The sequence below is a fragment of the Monopterus albus genome, unplaced genomic scaffold (genome assembly GCF_001952655.1).
Source record: "Monopterus albus unplaced genomic scaffold, M_albus_1.0 scaffold2.1, whole genome shotgun sequence".
NCBI classification, from domain to species: Eukaryota; Metazoa; Chordata; class Actinopteri; order Synbranchiformes; family Synbranchidae; genus Monopterus; species Monopterus albus.
The window spans coordinates 2,543,594-2,559,819 of record NW_018127882.1 but is presented as its reverse complement, the minus strand read 5'-3'; the positions used below and the strand labels follow the sequence as shown (position 1 = coordinate 2,559,819).

General features: G+C 38.9%; 1 protein-coding gene across 5 annotated transcripts in view; it reads right to left on the bottom strand.

Moving 5' to 3' along the window:
- ldb2a (LIM domain binding 2a) overlaps positions 1 to 16,226 on the bottom strand; it is a 93,693-nt gene that overhangs the window by 9,487 nt on the left and 67,980 nt on the right. For all 5 annotated transcript variants that reach the window (XM_020593533.1, XM_020593548.1, XM_020593513.1 and 2 more), the window contains exons 5-8: positions 10,297 to 10,419; positions 6,968 to 7,051; positions 2,744 to 2,867; positions 694 to 747 (exon numbers count right to left, since the gene is read on the bottom strand). In XM_020593533.1, coding sequence (XP_020449189.1) covers positions 694 to 747; positions 2,744 to 2,867; positions 6,968 to 7,051; positions 10,297 to 10,419 — 385 coding nt within the window. The remainder of the gene's footprint in view (positions 1 to 693; positions 748 to 2,743; positions 2,868 to 6,967; positions 7,052 to 10,296; positions 10,420 to 16,226) is intronic.

The window sequence follows — 16,226 nt, the reverse complement described above, 5'->3', positions numbered from 1 at the left end:
CAGACAACATCATATGTAAAGACACAAAGGTGTGCACACATGTAGATATGCTTACAAAATGCCTCCATACATGCATGCATGCAAAGTGAGCCTACATAAGAAAAGACAGATTACACAGACAAGAGCGACGAGGCTACGATGATGCATGCTTTGGTTTTTTCAGAGATGGAACTGCATGAGTGTTAACATCTCCCCAGATATGCACTAGTAAGAAAGAACCCCTGTTTCATTTGCATAAATGCTCAACAATGGACCCTGATGCTCAGTGTAATGTAAATTTGTTAATGATTTCAGAGCTGCACCGATTGCCATGCTCTTCAATAGCATGAGCCAGATTAAAACTGCCCTGGTGTGGCAGAAAGCACTCATGTTTGTCTTACTGAACATGCTTTTATAGTTTGTCTGTTCTTGCACATTTGTAGCATTTCTATAGATTTGATTTGCTGAGCATGGGCTCTCTTATTGTTTCAGTCACTATGTTTTAGCCAGTGCTTGAGAAATCTCTCCTTACATTAATTAAACTGACATCTTCATTTGTTATCCATTTCAGATATTAGTGCTATTTTCAAACATGCCGTTGAGCATCCATGATAAACTTGCACACAAGAATTTATTTCATGGCACTGCAGTGAGCATCACAATGCTGCTTTTGTGTAAGATTACAGACAATTAACAGTGTAAGAGAGAAGATACCTTTTTTGTGATTTGTGGGAAATATTTCCGTTTTGAAGTTCTGTGGGTGTCCAGCTGAAATCGAAGCCAAAATCAGTTTTACTTTCCTGGTGGTTGAGTATTTAATTTAAGACACAATGAGATTAGACATGACAACAGAGAAAAAGGAGAGAAATAATTGTACATTCAGAGCCACACAGACGCTATTTAACACCACTGGGAAAGATGTTTTCCCAATTATGAGCTATACATCATTCCTAAAGGTGCAATTAAACCTCAAATGAAATGGTTATTATTAAAAAGATATAAAGTAACAACACAGCCTTAATAGAGATCTTGGTGTTTGCTGGAACAAAACAATTTATGCAGTGCACAATTTATGAATACACGATTCTGCAAATTCTACCAACATTCGTTAGAGAGACAAGAAAACAGTGCTGTGATCTTCAAACAGATGTCTGAAAATGAAACACATTTTTCGAGGTTCTTACTAATCACACCGAGGGAGATGCTTTCATATTCAGTTAAAACAACCAGTATCTCATGATCTGAACGAAACTGAAACTATAAATCAGAAGCAAAACAATAAGGGAAATTTTTATCAGTATCTTTTCTCTTTTGATTCCTGACTTTGACAAACATGTGCTGAAAAAGCGGGCCTGTTGTCAGGGACGGTAATTTCTGTTATCGGACTGGTTTCCTTCGATGCTGAACCTGTGACGCACTAAAGTCACTTCCTTTTCCACCAAAAGGACTTATCAGAGTATAAATGCGCTGGTGGCTTCCTTCCTGGCTAAATCCCAACCAAGCTAAAGAAGAATTGCAGGAAAAGAGGAATAACATGCCACCAGTGAGGAAAACTGCAATACTGGCTAAACAGCAAATATCAGGCGATGTCAAAATATAGACAGATGACATGAAGTGGCCCTGAAAAACACTTCTTTAAATGGTTAAACCGACTGAGTGGGCTTCAATTAAAGGATGCATTTAACTTGTTATGCTTAAAGATATTTAGAATATGAAAAAGTCACCATTAAGCAACTAAATGAATCAAAACCAGAATTCCCACATATCAAACTAATCACAATAAAGCTCAATAACTATATCCCACATACAGTGCTATATATAATATAATGCTGCATCACCTATAAAGGATTTCATATCAAGCTGTGTTCACTTTCAATGAGCTCAACTCACCATCAGTATGACAGTCTTTTGCTCCCTCAGACTTTATATTCATAAAATGCCTTCCATGCTTTTTTCTCTCTGTGTTTCTTTTCTTTGAAGAACGTCGTCGACACTGGGGAGCTGCTGGCCAGGGAGCTGGATCTCACTAGTCTGATTACACCCAGCACTCTTAATTAACGTTACACAGGTCTGAGTCAAAGGCTTTTTGACTGGTGTTGGTTTTTAAAGACATCTTGTCACGCCTCGCTAAGCATTGCTATAATTTGCAGCCGCTCCGATGTGTCCACAAAAACTCGACTTACTCTTTCTCTCCAGCTTAAGACTGCACAGCCAATTTAAGTCTGGTACTTTTCAGAAACAGCCCTTAAAACATCAGTCAGAAAAAGCTGAGAGGCCCAGTAAGATTGGTGAGGTTGAGATTCGAGAGGCAACCCCGAATTCTGATTAATTTCACTCACCTGACAGGCAAAACATATTTAAGGGATTAGGACATATAATGGCAAATTTGGAAACATAAATGATGCAATAAAAACACAGTGAGAGAAAAATATTCCCATTCCTACGAAGTGAGTGACAGCACAGAATTACAAGCAGTTTTTTTTTAAAGAAAAGGCAGCAAACTAAAATTTTGGTAGAGGAACCTGGATCCATAAAACTGTGTAACATTTAAGTATTTCTGTTGTCAGTTATCCAAAGTGTATCTGATGCTGTTAGAAACATCAGTATTATTTTATTTAGTTCCACTGTGTCTGGGCAGTTCAGAAAAGCAGGTTTATCTGGAGTTATCTGGAAAAAAAAATCCAGCTCTGCTTCTTTGAACAGGCTCTGGGACAATAAAGGTGTGTGCTTCAACAGCTCTGTACTGTATGCAGTGGGTATTTACCTGGTGGGGCTACCATTCTCTGCCACTTTTGGAATAGGCATGTCTTGAGACAGTCCCGGGGGCTGAGGTTGTAGGTCTTGTGCCTTGACATGAGCTCCTGCATGGGCTCCAGGATAACACACAACTGCAGGCACAATGAGACAAACCTCACGTTCAGTTACAGCAGATTTATTTAACATGAGAGACCAGCACCCTCTTTACTGCTGCGGCCTATTATCAAGGAAAAGCAAAACAGTGACCATAAAAACGCTGAGTTTGTTGCTCAATTAATCACCCACAGACTGACTTTGAGTGATTAATTGTCCCGTAAATCTACGTTTTATAGACACTATTAATAAAGTACCTTTAAAAACAGGTTTGCTGTTGAAGAACAAGAGAACAGAGAGAGAAAGATCGGTAGGACGATACATTTTAATACGAGCATGCAGTCTTTGTTGAGCTGTTTGCAACTCACGAGAAGTTGTCATGCACACCTACAGACGCCAGACACATACATTTGTCTGGCTATTCTCTCTTTAGGCACAACAAATTCACAAACAGTCCCTTGTCCCCGCATTGTGCTCCAAAAGACCTTCTGTACAATATTCAGTGCAGAGAGAGCTGTAAATCTCTGGTGATCTGCAGTGAGAGGAAGCAGGGGTCAGCCTGTCATCTTTAATACCAAAGGCTTAGCTTATCCAGATAACATCTGGATAACATTACAAGCTGGTCAGCCTTCTTCAACAGCAGCAGCAACCATCCAGGTGCTTCTCTGTGCTGTCACGGGACAGCGATTGGACATTCATGTTGGACCAGTAACAAAGTAACCTTTGGATCAAACTCCAGTCAGTCTACTTAGTTCATATCTTTTAACTGGCAAAACCTTCCTGTAACTTGAAAAAAGTCCTGTTTATTGATGAAAAAGTATCATCAGCCTTGCTGATTATGCATAATGTGCATCCTTGTGGCCTAGTACATAATTCCCAGTTGGATTCAACTGCGTGGATGCTTATGGACCCCATTCCCCTCCTTGTCTTCCAACAGTAAGTGTCACCTCTCTGCCGCCTACTTATACAAATAGTAGAACCATGATTCCTACAGTGCAGCCTCCAAGTGGCTTGATCATGTGACTGTAAATAGGTGTCCTTATTGGGCATTTGATGTTGTCGTTTTTGCTTCAGAGGACAATCAAAGATCCACACTCTGTACACATAAAGAATTACTGAAGAGATTCTTACACAACAAACAACATATGAAAACACGTGCATTGCATGTAATCTGATGAAAGCTATGCTACGGCTAACAAGGCAAGCAGTCATTGTAACTGCTGTTTCCCAAACAGAGTGTGCTATAAGGTTAAAATAACTGGAGTGAAAGTAGGTGTGGGTTTTGTAACTTGCTCAAGGGCACTTTGACCGTGGTTACTGATAGAAAGGAGACCGTTAATGATTCACTGCATGCTCAAATGATCTCATCTGACCTTCAACATCCCACCACCTCCACATTTCTGATGTCAGTTCTAATCAACATGCTCATCCTGTCTTCAGCTCTACTGTACAGCAACTTGGTGCTTAAAAGAAACAGTTTACAACCAGCCTAGTTGCAGTTTACATACATGCATGTCCACACTCATATATATATAGTGAAGGCTTTGAAAATATCTCCTTATTTCATCCTTGAATCCAAGTGCACTTTGTGCCAAGTTCGAAGAAATTCCCTCAGGGTATTCCTGAGATATTGTGTTATGAGAATGGGATGGATGGACGAACGGACGGACAACCCGAAATCATAAAACATCAGGCTGTAGCATAAAAACTCTGGAAAAATGTTAAAGCCGCCTGTGCATTATGTTCAGTATCTGTTCTATCTATTATTATGTGTTAAACAAGTTTGAAAGCTTGTACACAAATCACCTGACAACACTAAGAATCCTTGTGACAATGTTGTATCATGACGGGTATTCAAACCAGTGATGTTTACCAGTCAGGAGTTTCAAACTAATTATTCCATCAACAGTAGACTCGGCAGGTTATGCCACATTACCTCACATAAACATAGTAATGTCTGCTGTTATTGCCTGTGTCTGTAGAGCAGTGTTTTGATGCCATGCACATCGAGGTGAAGTGAACATCCCTGTAACACACTAATCCCATGTTCTCTCCTCTGATAGCTCCCTCCTGACATAGTAATATCCCTCCCTCGCTTAGCCAGAAGCCCTGGCTCTCAGCCTGAAAACTAGGGCTATTTTCAGGCTGAATAGAAGGAAGCCGACAGCTCCAATACATGGAAAGGCTTAAATACTCCAAATGAAACAAAAAAAGAAAAAAGAGAACCGAAACGTGCGTGTGTGTGTGTGTTTGAGAGAGTGAGAGAAAGGCCGCTTGTAACCCCTCAGCCAGGAAACTGTCAGTCTCTTTTGGAAGCTCTGATAAACGCTGGGAAAGGCCTTTTCCAGAGTTACACTATTGCAGTTTATTGTGAGGAAAGGGTGTATTTTACCTTGACACACTATGATAACAGTAGGAAAATGGCATTTGCAAACTGTGTGACATGTTGAATAACAGCGGATACACAGCAGTGGTTGCCAGACTGGGAACCACGACCTTAACAAGGGGTCGCAAGATGATTATTGAGGAAGGAAATAAGAAAATCTACATTCTGATACAAAACATAAACAAAGGTTTTTCTGTAGTAGTTATATTTGCTTGTAAAATATTAAATAAATGTACCTCTACAGGCAACAGAATAGTTTGTAAGGGAAATATTCTACTTGTCAAATTGAACTGCCAGCAGTTTAATCAAAGATGCTTTTTCACATTAATCAAAGTCAAAAGCAAAAAAGGTTGTGAACCACCGCACTGTCTCATTGAAACACTGAGCCTTTGTCTTATTTTATAAAGTTGTTAATTTGGCAAAATTCACATTTAAAATGCATATTCAATCAGCTGAGTAACATTACTGTGTTTTTAAAGTGATGTTTTCATTACTGAAATAAAGGAAGGCCTCAGACTGAGGTTAACTCAGATAGTTTCTGTGGCATTTTAAATAAAACCACATTGTGTTCTGAGAAAGGCAGCCAATTCCTAATTCACCACACCCAGAAGGACTTATGTGAAATATTTTAGGTCTGGACCAATGAGACAATGCAACTCATTTCAGAGCCCTCCAAAAGCAAAGCTGGGACTGTTTAGACACTAACATCTTAACCTCTTCCATGAAATGCATGTTGTCAGCAAATCCCCTTTCCATTGTTTTATTTGCCGAGCACTGACCATCAGAATCTCCAGAATACAGAATGAACATAACATAAATCTTTAGTGTGTAAATACAGATGCTTGAATTATGTTTCCTCTTTCAGCTACATTGCAGTTGCTTTCTGAATAGAAAATCACTGTTACAGGAAAACAAAAAGCGCCACCCTGCTCCCTCTCCCTCTCTGTGTCTTTCTTCACTCAGTTATTATAAGCAGCAGAGGTGCCATTCCCCGATTCGCGCGCCATTTCACAATTATGAGTCTCAACAGGGAGCGTTCATTAATGTTATGCTAATTTTCTGTATCCAATTAATTCTTCTCTCTCTCTGTCTCTCTCTCGCTCGCTCTTGTTCTCCCATTTGGAAATCATAGCTGTCAGTCAAATGTGGCGTTGAAAAACACAAACAAAACCCTGTGAAATATTCACTAATGTATTCAACTGGCTTATACTTCATATTTTTGTAATTTATATTGCTGCGGTCAGGTAGAAAAACATGTATATGTAGAGAGTAAGGAAGAAGTAAGTGCCTGTGTTTGTTTTGATGCCGTGCACTTGTGAAATTATACACTCAGGTTTCAAAAGCCGAAGAGTTATAAAATGTGTTTGGCACATAAATAACAGCATACGCTTTAAATTCCAGTAAGACAGAGAAAAACAGTTACATTTACAGTCACGATATGACCTTAAAGAGTGAATATGAGGAGGTAGAAAACATATCTGAAAAAGTCACACTCGAATTTCCAACCACTAAATATATCTGTAAATGCAAAACTCAGAAAATATCAGTACTGATTCAGTGCGAGGATATTCTCCCTGACATAAACAACTTTAGGATGTCTAGACACATCACTATAAAAAAATTAGGAAATGTGAATTTAAAAATGGACAAGAATTGTTCCTCTGTGAGAGGATATAAGAACAAAAACAAAGGGAGAATGACAGTCGTAGACACTGTTAGACTCACACATACAGACACACACACAGTCCTTACCCTGAGGTAGTTGAGGGTGAAGTTGGTCAAACCCATGCGAGTGATGTTTTTGGACAGTTGTTCCAGCACCTGAGGGTCTTGTGCCTAAAATTTGTTATGCTTGCATTCAGCTGAATACCACTAAACTAATTATCTACAGGCAATTAAGCTAATTGGAGTTCATCAGATGTTCAAAATTTGCACATTCACATCCTCAACTCATAAATGCAGCTATTTAACACTGTTGTAGTTGTGCTGTTAAGCTGAAATGAAGTATTTCTGACACCTATTCAAGCTGCAGGCTAATTAATCGATATCACACTGTCATTCTATTTCGCACACATTTTCGATTTCCTATCTTGACTGGATTTGTCGATGTTGGTGACTGTACTGTATGTACATACAGTAAGGGCTACAGAGGAATATTTTAATAATTTATGCACTGTGCTTTTTGCTTTTGTGCAGTATAAATAGCTACATAGCTACATCTGACCATCACCTTAGCTAAAAATGAATGGAGGCCCTTATACAGTATGTTTAAGAGTAAATAAATTAAATTCTTAAATAAGAGCCCAACAAAAAGGCAAGATAGCAACTACAGAATGGTATCTGACTGAAATAAAATCCCATAACCACACATGATTATTCACTAAGCTTGTTTACTGCTCCAGGAATAAGCAGTCAAATCATGAAAAACGGTAGGTATTGACAGACAAAACATAGCTGAGACTGAGCAGAAGCTGGAGCACACTTACATTCACCACCTCATGAAAAATGCATAATTCTATCTCCAGTTGCATCTCTGTGTGGAGAAAGTCAAGAGGAAAGCGAGGGAGTTCTTCTGTACCATCAGCAGACCAACATGTGTGACAGCGAGGACTGAACTAATGTGCATTATTGGCATTAGTTTACTCATGAAGCAGAATTAAGCTAAGCACACTGTGCAGGAATTTGTCTCAGTAGCACTGGTGCAGCGATGTATCAGCAGCAGCAGCAGCAGCAGGAGTAAATACTGACACATATGGTGCAGGAACAACAGACACGCTCAGTTCAAGAGGCCAAACACAGACAAACAACAGCAAACAAACTGCAGAAAAACACATTCAGAATTCAATAGAGTCCAAATCAGAGGTTTACACAGTGAAGACAATGCACTCGATAGCATATAATGTGGTTACGATAAGCAATGATACAATTTGTATCTGCTTATATGTTGGATTTACTCATTTTTACAGAAGTGAAATAACATTTGAAATTACTTATATTTATTATTTCTAATTTTATGAATCTTAGTTTTTTTTTTTACTTTGATAATATATGGTCATAATTAGCTTAGCATCAGTGAACTGCACATAGGGAGGAGGTTATTTCAATATCAGCCTTTATTTGAGAAATTACAATAAGATACTTATTTTCACAAGTGCTTTTTCCATCTAAAGCTGCTAGTGAAACAGAAACCTACACTTTTCATTGTGCGTAATCATCCGAGTACTTACAGATTTAAGCCTATACATCCTGGACTTTTTAACACACTTATGCAGTACCGTAGGTCCTGTGAGGTTTTCAGTTTCTCAGTAGTTCACTTTGAGCACATTTTACACTGAGTTGAAATCTACTTTTCATAACATGAGTAGGATTTTACACCATGGTGTTGCTGAAGTTTTTCTTTAAATCTTGTACTCCTACTTAAAGATACTTTTGATAGTCTTCCATCCCCAAACACAAAACTGACACAATGAGTCAGTCAGTAATGGCTAATATCATTTATAGGCCTATTCCTCATACAAACTTCTGAACGCTAAAAGAACAGCTCCTCATGAGGGAGGGTAAAAAAAAAGCGCAGCAGTAGCTCAGATCACATCAAACAGTGGCCCTTCCACACTGGTCACATCTGTACTGGTATCTGCAGGTTCAGCTTTACTATTCTGACTCGCGTGTGTCTGTGCGCGCTTTCATTAGTCCAGGCAGCGATCAAAAGAGTCAGCTCCTACTCACACACAAATCACCGATGATCCGGCCAGGGCTCACAATATCCCACTCTCCAGGAATTAGTGTGAATGCCCACAGGGGCCAATTTATTGGTGTGAGATTCATATGAAGATTTGGCCAAAAAAAAAAAAAAAAAACTGGCTATCTCTAGTTTTTAACCCAACACGTTGGGGGTGGATTTACATGTAAATGTTGACAAAAAAAAAAAAAAAAAGGCTGGCTATACAGTAAAGGCTGCCTCTAACACACACCTTAAGGTCCATGGGAGTAAACAGAAAATAATAAAGGACTGAATCTCGTTTTATTTATCAAGCAAATGGGAGGAGATGCATGTAGAGTAGCTATATCAGTACAAACTGATGTAAGCACTTTTAATATTGTTGTGGGTTTTTTGTCATTTTTTGTACTATGTGCTGTTGCTGATTTCATGGATCTGTTCAAGTAATTTCTTTTACATGACTATTCATTACAACACTTTTGCATGTACAGTATTTGGTATCTGGTGTGATGAACTTCTGCAAAACAGCAGTGAGCTGACAAATGTAATTATATGAAGGAAGGAAATGTTTTCTGTTCTCACACATGCCGCAGCACTAATGGAGATTGTCACTGAAGCTTTAATTAATGGCCATTGCCAGTGCAATGGATACTTCTCTTCTAGTGAATCTCCTGATACATTTTCTCATGAATCTCATCATTTATTAGTCCAGGGCACAAGTCCAAGTATAGAATTATAAGATTTGTGTGAAGTGTTACAGGACTGTTAGTGGGTCTGACCTAGTAAGGCTGCTGCAGTGACGTCTATGTAAAAGTGATTTTGACACTTATTCAAACATAAGACTGCCTTTATGTAAAGAGGTGCATGTTTGAAAAGGGCTTAAGAGAGTTCTGTAATCCCTGGGCTCTTGAAACACATAAAAGCATTACTGTATAGCATTGGAGACAATGGAAACATACTGTACACACAATCTGCCTTCTTTAATTTATGAAATGGTACAGTTTCAATTTAAAATCATTAGAAAATAGCAGACCTTCTTCTAGCTCCAGTGATGCTCCACAGCTCTGGTGACTAAATGTGTCTTACACCAAGTGGAATTAAGCAAATTATTCATCTGACACTGTTTTATTTTTATTTTTTCTCTCTTTTATCCTCAGTGGCCTTTGAAGTCTGCAAATAAATTGGTTGCAAAAATCCCTCCAAACTGCTTTGCTGGCGTTTAGATTTCATAAACTCATGAACAGCTTCTAAAAAGTGTCTTGGCAGTGCAAAGAGCCTCATTAGGATTCAAACAGCACTCCTAAAACGGGCAATCTGTGTTTTTATTTATCCCTTTGTCGCGTGTTAATGATGTCACACTCACGTGCATGGCCAGGATGCTGCGGGGGATGAGCTCTCGGTACTGCCGGATGGTAAAGTGCCACGTCTTGATCCTCATCAGATCATCAAAGGCAAACTCCAGTATCAATCGACCCTCTGTACAAACCTGAACAAAGATCACATAGTTAGTGGTGTTTTAAATTTCTCCTCAGCCTGATATCGCTTTCAGTAATCTTTAACCAGCTGGTAGGTGACCATCAGCTTATTTGGAAGCAGTCAGAAATGAAATCAATGCTTATTGGACAAGCGTGATTTCAATGAAAAATGCTGGAAGGGTTTTGTCTCCATTTTGGAATTTGTTCAAGGACTTTGTAGCATGGAGCGAGCTATTATGCTCCCAATATTTACTCTGCTCACTTCCCTCATTCAGAGCATCTGTCCTTGGGCCCCTCAACCACCAAGCTATTTCTAAAATGTGAAAATAAATGTAATCTGGAGAGGGGTGTGTTTACGCCAGAGACAAAAGAACTTCAGGTCAGAGAGAGTTGCCAATTAGGAGAGAGAGAGAGAGAGAGAGAGAGCGAGAGAGAGAGGGGAAGACAGACAGAAACAGTGAGTAGGAAAAAACATTTTTTTCGCCCCTTTAGCTGAATTCAGCTCTTGCTGGGGCCCTAGCACTTCTCCCGTATTTCGTTGCTGTGACAACCAGGGAGAGAGAGGAGAGAGAGAGAAATGGAGAGACAGACAGAGAGGGAGAAAAAAAATCAGCTGATTAGTTGGCATGGCAACGGCAAAGATGTAATCCCACCAGACACACTCTAATCAATGCCCCCAGCGCAGATGGTCTCCTGAGGATCAACAAGAAAGAGACTAGCGGCCATACTGCAGCACCCCACCCCCCACACCCACCACCACCACTTCCCACCCACCCACACCTACTCTTGCTGGTCACATGTTCCACCGCTAACTCCAACACACTCAGTAAAAAAAAAAAAAAAAAAGAATAAATAAAAGCTCGACTGCTCCAAAACCCCTGAATACAGAGCTGCTTCTCTGCTGTCTTGCCTGGAAATGTGGATACTCTATAACACTCTCACTCTTTGTGCAGCGGTGCGTTTCTTGACTTATTCAACCAACTGAGATTACAAAAAGTACAAATACAGAGAGTTTTTTCCTACAATAAAATATCTCCTACTGGAAAAACACTCTCTGTTATTATTATTATTATTTTAAGAAGTCTTATGGGAATGGATGACAACAACTTTTGAAGGACGTGAGGTGCACTTTTATTAAAATACAACATACATGACCATTACATACAGCGTAAGAACAACAAAATCTTTATTTGATTTAAATATTTCACATCATAACAAGCACTTTACACCTGAATCTTGTTCTGATCATAAAGCATATTACTTTTACTGTGGGAGTAGTAGTATGCAAGTAGTAACATATTACATTGGGTTATATAACGTATATTACTATACAATAATAATATATTACTGCTAAGGATAAACTTTGTCAGTGTATTTTTAGATCGAATTATATGCTACACCATGCTTTTAGCACTGTATTGCTAGTCTGTAATGTGTGTATATTATTACTATGTTATATTACATATAAAACTATATACTCTCATACACTATAATATGCAGGTAGTTGGCAGTTTATTAGGTACGCCTAGCTAAACTAATGCAGCCTAATCCAACCGCTCTGCAGTAAATCCTCCCTCATGAAGGTGATAATGCTTAGTTTCTGTTGACACTGTTTCACTTTGGAGGCTGAAGTTTGTTCTCACTCTCACTTTGTGGTGCCGTTGATTATGCTGACTGGTGTTTCCATTATTTTGTTCACCCTATTTATGTCAGTGAGGCTATAGCCTAAATAACAGAAACACCTCCCCATATAAAGCAATACGGCACCACAAACTACATCCTGGATAACTTTATTATCATTGTAGGGAATGACAAAAATAGTTTCAATTCATTTATTCAGCCTCTGTCATCCCTCTCATTTATTTATTTTATTTGCATTGCTCTTTATCTGTTTTCTTACCCTGTCTCTGAGCTACTGTGAACTTCTCCTCAGTGCCAACAAAGTCTTAACTTTAAGTTATAATTTTGTTTCTTTCTAAAACAGATGCATAATGTTCTGGAAATGAATTATGCTCGACACAGCTTGGTGCTCATACAGTGGTTTATGTGCGTAGTCTGATAATGGCCTTGTCTGAGCCAGATAAGTGTGGATTAGACTAAAGCAATGTTTGGTAATAATCCCTGGCGTTTAATGGACAATGAAAATTGTCTTTATTTTTTAATTTAATCTAAATAGTCTGGCAGCGGTTTGTCCAACAGCTGACCTCAGCCTTCAGACTGACACAACACCCTACAATCAAAACAATATCTTCTCAAGAAATCAAACTATGAATGTAAACAACTGCTGCCCAGTTGAAAGTATTTACCTCTGAATCGGTGCTTTCTAATTTTTCAGATAAAGACAAGAACTGAGTCTTCCTTTACTGAATGTTTTCCTACTTCTCAAGATAAATAAATTGTATAAAAACTTACAGGATCTTCTTTAAAGAAAATGGTCACAAAGCTGAAACTTATGATTTCCACAGGACGCCGGTGCAATTTTTATGACTTTTGGAGTTTATGAAAGAAAGCCACAGCTATTCATTAGTTTTGAAACTACACATAATTACATTTGCATATAGGAACATTTTATACATAATGTGACTGCAAAATAATCATCGTTAAACCCCAGGTTCTCAGCCCATGTACAGTACATATACTGTCATTAGCCTACTAGTACTCAAATTGCTGTTGAGTGCTGAATATAAACTTTTAACTGCAACTTACTCTTTTCCTCCTTTGAAATGAAATAGATATCATTATGTAGCAGATGAGTTTTGTGTAAAAAGACCAAATACTTAAGCATTCTAAGCTATTCCTTACAACAGTTCTGAAAGTGTGCATGTTGTACATTTATGGTTTTTACCCACCAGCAGTGAAATAACTTGAATTGTGTTTACTAGTGACTCAGTGTCTTCTGATGGTTTCCAGGTGCTATAGCCTACAGTTAAACAAGGCTGCACTATTGATTCCTTTTTCCATAGTGCCAACTGTGTCTTTAGCATCACCTTCACTGTTGCTCCTATTTCTTTTTGCAAGCTTTCTGCTTCTCTGTAAATAAATTGGTAAACTGCCTGCATCAGAACCAGAATAAGAATTGCTTTAATTGCCAAGTGCAATAAATGTGCAGGAATTTGTCTTAGTGGCACTGGTGCAGAGATATATTAACCACAAATGCAACCAAGGCAGCCTTTTCCACAGATTCTAGGGCAAATTCAATCAGACAAAGCTATTTATTTCTCCATACTGAAAGCCAATTGATTAAAATCTAATATTTCTCATGGCTATAGCCATTTTTTCTCAGCTAAATATTGTTCCCTTATGAAAACTAAAAAAAGGAAAATCCCCTTGAATTAAAAAGGGGTCCATTAAAAGGTACTGCCCCTCACAGAGAGTCCCCATTGATTGAAGAGCAGGGTCATAAATCGTCCACACAACAGAGCTGAGCTCAGAGGATCTCCAGCTCAGAAAAGCAAGAAAGAATAACAGCATCCTGCTGCTGAGATCCTATTCAATACCATACCCTAAAATGACAATCAATTAACGGCAGAGACGTTGAAGATTATTAAATCAATAATTATGAGCATTCACAGCTGCTTCTGGTGGATATACCTGCAATAGGATCAAGGTTCCTCAATTACACCAACAAGGTGCTGACATGCTTTATAATACTGTAGCATAATGTAAACACAACCTGTATGTGTAAAGGGGTTTGACAATACTGAGCTTGTAGCACCGGTTAATGCTGTACAGTATGATTAGTGTGTTTGGAGCAGAGCCCATCAATATAATATAATCTATTAATTAATTAAACTTGAGAGAAGCTCATTGGCTGCAGCTTTTTATGTGGGTATCTGCTTGTTTTCTTAAATTTATAGGATAGTTAATTGAATATTTTTAGGTTTCTGACTATTAGTTGGGTAAAACAAGCAAATCTGTCAACCTGGGCTATATTTTCTAACACTGTATAGACTCAACAATTGATCAGTTAATTGATTATGACAAAGATTATTAGCTGCAGCCTTAAAGCAAACATACTACTAGGAGTGTTACTGCAAAATGTAATTCAATACTTTCCCTCAACATGGCAACAATTTAGTAGCTCAAATGAACTTTTAAAACAATAAACCCCTTTTTAAGAGAAAGGTGGTGCTGGATGCATTTAAAACCTTTCTGTGCCTACTGTTTCCTGGTCAATCTATATACGATATAATTGAACAGACACCTGTCTGACATGTGCATAGGTGAATTAAATCTAATGGGGTGGACTCCTGTACAAATCTACAGAATAATACGTTCATAGACCCTGATCCGGAATTGAATAAACAAACAGTCAGTAATTCAATAACATTTAACACAGCATGAGTTTTAATGCACTAGTAGCAAAAAATACAAAGAAAACTCGAGATGACGACAAATAGAAATGGCAACACAAAACAGCTTTGGAACTCAGTCAAGTTCTTCTATTATAAAATAATCATTAAAATGCACTAGAGATTAAATAATGTAAAGCTCTACTCTAGTTACACAGAGGGTATATTAATTTACAGCAATAAGAGGAAGGTCAACAGCTACAGTTGAGCCTATAATAGTTGACTGACTGTATTTATATCTGTTAGGAGAAATCATAAATGCTATTTAACTCACATTAATCACATAAATAACCTTCAGCTCCTCTGTTGTCAACTGACTGCCATGTTACAATGGCAACATGACTGATTTTACATGTCCTGCAATTGCAGTAGAGTTAAGTTGTAAATTAAAAAGAGCCATAACTACAGCAGTAAAGACATTTCAAACATGCCTGAAATTTGAAAACACTGGTGACTGTAACCTGAGCAAAGCACAGAACCACACACTGTTGGTAACACATCCACTAGTGAATTTCTCAAAAAACAACAACAAAAAAAATACCACTCAGGGAATTAAATTCACTTGAGCTGAGATCACCGTGTCATGAACTTGCATTTTGCTCTCTGCTCACCACTCAGCATGCAGAGGCCCCCAACTGGGCACCGGTAACAAGGGCCATGCCCTCAAAACTAATACACACCAGGCAGGGAAAGCAAGGCCTGCTGGGTAGTGAATAGAGGTGCTGGGACACCAGGGGCAGCTGAGAGGTCGGAGGCTTTTGGCCAAATTGGCACCCTGTGTCACCTTGTCAACACCTTGCCGCCCTGTGAAACCTGCACGCATTGTCTACCGGCACCTGGAGACCTCCAGCTCACCCTGCTAACCCCGCCCAGGGTGTAGCACCCAGCCAGATGAGCAGCGGCACGGGGACAGAGGGAGCACATGAAGACAACACATGAACCCATCCCACCTACTTTTGTATTTACTTCTGTTTAACTGTAGTGCTAATAATTGGCTATGTTTGTTTTGGAAACTTTGAACAACAAGATCATCTGGTGTTTCTTGGCCTGCATGATGTCTAGAGTGTTGTTATTACTGACACAGGTGATGAGTAAAACTACATAAATTACACCCAAGTTTTAATATACTAGAATTATTCTTTAAATATGCTCATGCCAATAAAGCAAATTTGAATTAGAAATTTTGAAAGAGAAAGAGAGGAGAGAGACAGGCAAAGAAAGTGACAGATACAGGCAGAGAGAGAGAGAGAGAGAGAAAGTGGGAGAGCAAGAGAGCGAGCTGGGAGCTGGGGATGATTTCTCTAGGGATGAAGGATGCGGGTGTGTGTTGAGGGTGTGGGGGGGGTGTAGAGAAGAAGAAGAGGGGGGATGAGAGAGAGCTGTGGAGTAGAGAGCTAGTAGAGAATGAGCAAGCGAGTCAGGCAGAGAGATGGGGGGGAGGGGGAGGAGGACGAAAGAGGAAGGGG